Below are 5,948 nucleotides of genomic sequence, written 5' to 3'. Positions count from 1 at the left end.
ATATACTTCAAAGTCTCATGATCAAAGATCTATTATTCCACGACTCATATATGTCACCGTCTCTCTTTATTCAAATGTTCTACACTTGAAAATCAATTGATAATGCAAGTAGAAAGGAAAGAGAACCTTTTGCAAAAGTGGAACTACCGAACTTGAAACCAAAGAACGAATATGAGAACGGTTTTAATTATTAGTTCTAATATTCGATAAACATCATATCAAACCAAAGCTCAAGCAAGATACTCAAATAATTCAATTCTTGTATAAACATGCTTACTTTAGAATCATTTGACTTGTTGCGGTTTCTTTTTAATGCTTGATCAATCTCATTTATGGATCTTCCACCTTTTCTTTCTTTCAACTCGATTTTTCCCAAGAAACAATAGCACATTGTGGGGAACATGTGCTTTTCATTGCATAAAGCTTTCGAAAGCAACTAATGAACACAAATTTTCTAAAGGAGTCCGTCGTGACTGTTCCTTGGATGTAAGATTTGGTCGAGAATTTGATCTCTATCGTTGATGATCGCTTAATAAAGAGACGGATCGGATTCGGTGGTTGAAAGAGGTCCTTGGTAGAAAATCCTGTGGAGTTCATCTACATAAGAATTTTGTTCCTTCTTCGCGACTCTAAGATGTCACACTGTTTGGTTAGATTAGTAAAATTATGACTTTTTGTTATCCATCGAGGTCTCAGTATTTTGAATATACTTAAACATATAATTAAGATCTCATGTGAACTATGAAAGAACAATTGAGATGACGACGATGATTAGGCAAATTGATGCATATCCCCCCTTTAAAATGTTAGATTGCAATAGCCAATTAAAGAAAACATCTCTAGTAAAATATTTCGAACAACATGAGTCACTCGAGCACTTCCTCCACCATGACAATGCACAAAAGTAAGTGTGGGCTATGCTAGAAGGGCTGTCGAGATGACGATTTCACCCTTAGTCATAGAAAAGTAACAAACACTAGTGAAGTATCTTGACATCTTCATTTAAGGTAACCTCTTATTTCAAGAGGAGAGTTCGAGATCAATAGCAACTATAAGAAGACAATGGTTCGCAATCAACAACAAAGTTAGAGGATGAAGAAGGGGAGGACTAACAATACTTCTACTAAACAACGAGCTGAAGTCATCTCCCCCCAAATGACCACATATTGCACCGATAGGAAAACTTTCATTGTGGCTAATGTTAAAAGGAATCCTGATACAAAACAATTGCATTAGGCTTTAGGAAATTGACCTTTCCTTTAGCCTTTCTTCAATGGTTTGGTAAACCATTCCATGTTCCACACCTTTTCCCCAGTATAATACTAATCAATCCTCTTATCTACTTAATCAAATCCCTCAAATTCCATTCTTCCATTAGATTAGACTTTTAGAGTAGAAAAAGCCTCACAACTCACTCCTCTCCACCACCATCTCCATTCACAAGTGTTAACAAAGAGAAAGAAAAGAAAGAAAGAAAGAAAGCATTTTTGGGCTCTTTGAGCGCTAAAAGTGAGTGAGTGCAACAAAGCATATTGGTGGGCCGCTCTCTCTTATAAGTATGCGTGCTTTCTCCTTAACCATCATCAAACCACCACCCAGTTCCACCTTCACTGATCCACAATGACCACGCCTGAGCCTGAGACGGTCTTCGCCGGCGGCCGAGAAGCCGACGCTTACCCAGCTGATGCAGCATCTGTCTTTCCAATCACCCTCAAGGTAGCTCTGTTTTGATGCTCTGTTTTAGTGCTCTGTTTGTTTTATGTGAATAAAAGGTGAGATTTTTGAGCAGTTTGAGGAGGTGGTGTACAAGGTGAAGATCGGAGAGGGTGGGCGGCAGTGGTGGCGAGGAAAGAGCGGGGCGGCGCCAGTGCTGGAGAAGACGATTCTGAATGGTATCACCGGAGTGGTGTGCCCGGGGGAGCTGCTGGCCATGCTCGGCCCCTCGGGCAGCGGGAAGACAACTCTTCTGACGGCGCTCGGCGGGCGCCTCCGCGGGAAGCTCTCAGGTAAGATCACCTACAATGGCAGCCCGTTCTCCGGCGGCGTGAAGCGGCGCATGGGTTTCGTGGCCCAGGACGACGTGCTGTACCCGCACCTGACGGTGGCGGAGACGCTGACTTTCACGGCGCTGCTGCGGCTCCCGGCGTCTCTGTCGCGGGCGGAGAAGGCCCGGCATGCCGAAGAGGTGGTGGCGGAGCTGGGCCTGGGCCGGGTGGCGCACTCCATGGTGGGCGGCTCGCGCGGCGTGCGCGGCGTCTCCGGCGGCGAGCGGAAGCGCGTCAGCATCGGGCTGGAGATGCTGGTGGACCCCAGCCTCCTGCTCCTGGACGAGCCCACGTCGGGGCTCGACTCCACCACCGCCGCGCGCATCGTCGCCACGCTCCGGCGACTCGCCGCCGACAAGGGCCGCACCGTCGTCACCACCATCCACCAGCCATCCAGCCGTCTCTACCGCATGTTCGACAAGCTGGTGCTCCTCTCCTCCGACGGCTCCGCCATCTACTACGGCCGCGCAGCCGCCGCCCTCGACTACTTCACCTCCGTCGGGTTCGCCTCGCCGACCGACGGCGTCAACCCGGCCGACCTCTTGCTGGACCTTGCCAACGGTGAGTCCCCTTCCCATGCATCTCTCAAATATGACCTGGAAATTCGATATTTACATATACGCCCTTCAAAATTGGGATTAGAATTTTACAACCATTCCATTAGGATCAACTATGGGAAGAAGACAAGGCTATCATTAATCGCAAAACTCAGCACGATAAATCCAAAGACAAAGATCACCATCGCGAAGAACATTCAATATTTGTCTAGAACACTAACATATCCAAGCATATTCCCTTCCTACAGAGAAAGTTTAATAGGCACCTTCTTTTACTGTCGGGTCACAATCAAATTTATCATAAACAGTATAATAATTCTAATAAAACCAGAGATGATAGAAGAAAATAGTCACATGCAAAATGGAAAACCACTGTGCAAGATCTGAAATGCTAATGCATCCTTAAATAGGTACCTTTCCAACTGATGTAGGAATGCGTGTGGGAAGATCGAAGCTGCGATGAAGACAAGTGTCGATGAGATTGATGGCACTCATACTTTAAGTCAGCGTCGGAGGACCCTGTCACTTGCTCATGCATCCCCCTCCTTGTAACTGTTCTCAGTCCCCACAGAAACACAACGCCTCAATAATGGCGGATGAGTTGAGTTGAGTTGAGTTGAGTTGAGTTGAGCTTGACACGTATTTGTTTGAAAATTTTGGCAGTCCCGTGCATGTCCTCTCTGCATCATGCGCCTCTCTTTCCATCATCTACTTGCCTACATGGGGAGTGACTGTGGAGGAGATGAGTTGCGGACGTAGACTTGCACTTGCACTTGCACTAGCACTTTCATGATCTTTAGCAGCTTGGCAATCAACACCTTGTTGGATAGAAATGATAGATTGTTGACGCCGTTAGGATGCTGAATGCCTTTGGAATGGTTGAATGAGATTGAAACCTGTTATAATACCACTCACCAAAATTTAGTATCTCAAATCAAATCGCACTTGTAGATCAGATTATCACAAATCAAGCAGTTATAGATCTAAATCTGGTATCTCTAAAATAAGAAATAGCTTCTACCATATGAGATAAAAAATCTTTCAGATCAATAGCTTCTACAACATGTGATAAAATCTTCAGTTCCCTTGATGGAACAACAACACATAAGAGCAGTTTACCGTGATTCAAATTTGCACAAAAGTATAATAACATTAAACAAATTGATATATATATATATATATATATACAATGCTCTCTAAACTGACAAATATCAAATAATCTCTAAACACTCTTCACGACGTCTTCTAAATTTAAAACACACTGCACTGTTGAGAAATTTAGTCTTGCGCTGAACATAATGAATTCTTGGGCTATCTAAGCAAGAATGGAAGCTGGATCTACCTCACCAGATCATTCTCTCATATTGCAGAAGTCTGAACTTTAACCAAATGTAGGCTACTTTGGAGGTTTGAATTTATGCTAATGAATTCTTCTATGGAACAGGAATTGCACCAAACTCCAAGTACGCAACCGAGAGCAGTGACTTTGTCAAAGGTGGCTGTGGCTTGCAGCAGGAGCAGAAGGCTGTCAAGGAGGCACTGATCAGGGCGTACAATTGTAATATCGCCACACGATTGAAGGCGGAACTCTGCACAATAGACCTGAACAATTATGGATACACTCAAGAGATGGCTAGTGCCAGTAAGCCACTCTGAACAACCTGGAAGAACACCAATTTGCAAGAACACTTCAGGAGTCATTAATTTGAATTGCTATCTGCTTGGTTGATGCAGTGAAAAGAGAGCAGTGGTGCACAAGTTGGTGGGAGCAGTTCAGAGTTTTACTCAGCAGGGGGCTGAAGGAGAGGAGGTATGAGGCTTTCAACAAGCTGAGGATTTTCCAAGTCCTCAGTGTTGCCACTCTTGGAGGCCTCCTATGGTGGCACACCCCATCTTCTCATATCCAAGACAGGGTAAAATTTTTAGAATTGAAAATGTTTGGAGCACACGGTTTATATTTTCTGACAATATCTATCTGATTACTTTATTCATATAATCCTGTTGCAGACAGCATTGATTTTCTTCTTCTCAGTCTTTTGGGGCTTCTTTCCACTCTACAATGCTGTATTTACATTCCCTCAAGAGCAACCCATGTTGCAGAAAGAGCAGGCCTCAGGCATGTATAGACTCTCATCCTACTTCATGTCACGCACCGTGGGGGACCTGCCTATGGAGCTTGCCCTTCCAACCGCCTTCACGTTCATCATATACTGGATGGGTGGCCTCAAGCCAGACCCAGTCACCTTCCTGCTCTCACTCCTCATAGTCCTCTTCAGCGTCCTGGTTGCACAGAGCCTAGGCCTTGCAGTAGGAGCAATACTAATGGATGTCAAGCAGGCAACCACCCTTGCTTCGGTCACCACCTTGGTCTTCCTAATGGCTGGTGGCTACTATGTCCAACATATACCAACTTTCATTGTCTGGCTGAAGTACTTGAGCTATAGTTTCTACTGCTACAAGCTCCTATTGGGGGTTCAGTTCACTGACCATGATGCCTATGAGTGCTCCAAAGGAGTGATGTGTCCAGTGATAGAATATCCGGCCATCAAATCAGTGGGGCTAAGTCATATGTGGATTGATGTGTGCATCATGGGGTTGATGCTCATTGGCTATCGGCTGGCCGCATATCTTGCACTACATCATCTGCAATGCCAGTAATACCATGGTCAGTGTTGAATAACCTGCAATTGATTGCACTCGAGAAGAAGATACTATGGTGAGTGTTGAGTAACCATTGATTCAAAATAAGGGATTACTGCAACAAGCATTCTCAATTTTTTGAGAATTGACTACTACTGAAGTTTCTACGTTGTACTGTAGGAAAATGTGCAAAGAACTACTGATCAAGTTTTGAGAGAATAGTCTGTAAACAATGGGCAAAATGTAACTAAAATAAGATGTGCAGGATAGCATTCCAACCAAAAGGCAAGGACTTAAAATTCTCTAATTGCCAGATATATTCAAATAAGCATTTTCCATAACTAAAGCAATTTGTACTGAACTTATACATAAGTGTAAATGGAACTTATAAAATTCCATTTTTTTTTTTTAAAAAAAAAGGAATAGAAAGAATGCACATGAAGCACTTGGAAATAGGAATCAGGACTTACAATATCAGACACTGCTGCAGATTCCTCATTCTCCTCTTGCTTTTAAGCTCAAGGCTCAATTTGTCGAACTCTCTCTTGACTCACACCCATTGACTTTCCTATCTCTTGTAGTGTCTTCATCTTCCCATTTTCCAGTCCAAACCTCAGTAGCATAACCTGCTTGTCTCTAGGATTCAAAGTGTCAAGTATTATTCAAATCCTCCTTCATGAAGTGCTTGATGAGAATGTTTTCCGAT

General features: G+C 43.8%; 1 protein-coding gene across 1 annotated transcript; it reads left to right on the top strand.

Annotated features, from left to right (window-relative positions):
* Positions 1-1,273: 1,273 nt before the first annotated feature.
* Positions 1,274-5,559, top strand: LOC122056127 (ABC transporter G family member 14-like). The gene is made up of 5 exons (XM_042617922.1): positions 1,274-1,716; positions 1,790-2,606; positions 4,047-4,244; positions 4,337-4,515; positions 4,610-5,559. Exons 1-5 carry the CDS (start codon positions 1,621-1,623, stop codon positions 5,258-5,260), a joined length of 1,941 nt encoding a protein of 646 aa, XP_042473856.1. The 5' UTR covers positions 1,274-1,620; the 3' UTR covers positions 5,261-5,559.
* The last annotated feature ends 389 nt before the right edge of the window (positions 5,560-5,948 follow it).

Source organism: Zingiber officinale, chromosome 3B (assembly GCF_018446385.1).
Source record: "Zingiber officinale cultivar Zhangliang chromosome 3B, Zo_v1.1, whole genome shotgun sequence".
Lineage (NCBI taxonomy): Eukaryota > Viridiplantae > Streptophyta > Magnoliopsida > Zingiberales > Zingiberaceae > Zingiber > Zingiber officinale.
The sequence above is the reverse complement of the archived record's forward strand: the minus strand, read 5'-3'. Positions and strand labels throughout refer to the sequence as shown.

What these genes read in the sequence shown, in the direction of transcription:
- LOC122056127 (XM_042617922.1), top strand. Translation starts at nt 1,621, where the DNA reads ATGACCACGCCTGAGCCTGAGACGGTCTTCGCCGGCGGCCGAGAAGCC. An exon ending in CTTGCTGGACCTTGCCAACG is followed by an intron (nt 2,607 to 4,046) that starts GTGAGTCCCCTT and finishes TCTATGGAACAG; the next exon opens with GAATTGCACCAAACTCCAAG. An exon ending in CTTCTCATATCCAAGACAGG is followed by an intron (nt 4,516 to 4,609) that starts GTAAAATTTTTA and finishes ATCCTGTTGCAG; the next exon opens with ACAGCATTGATTTTCTTCTT.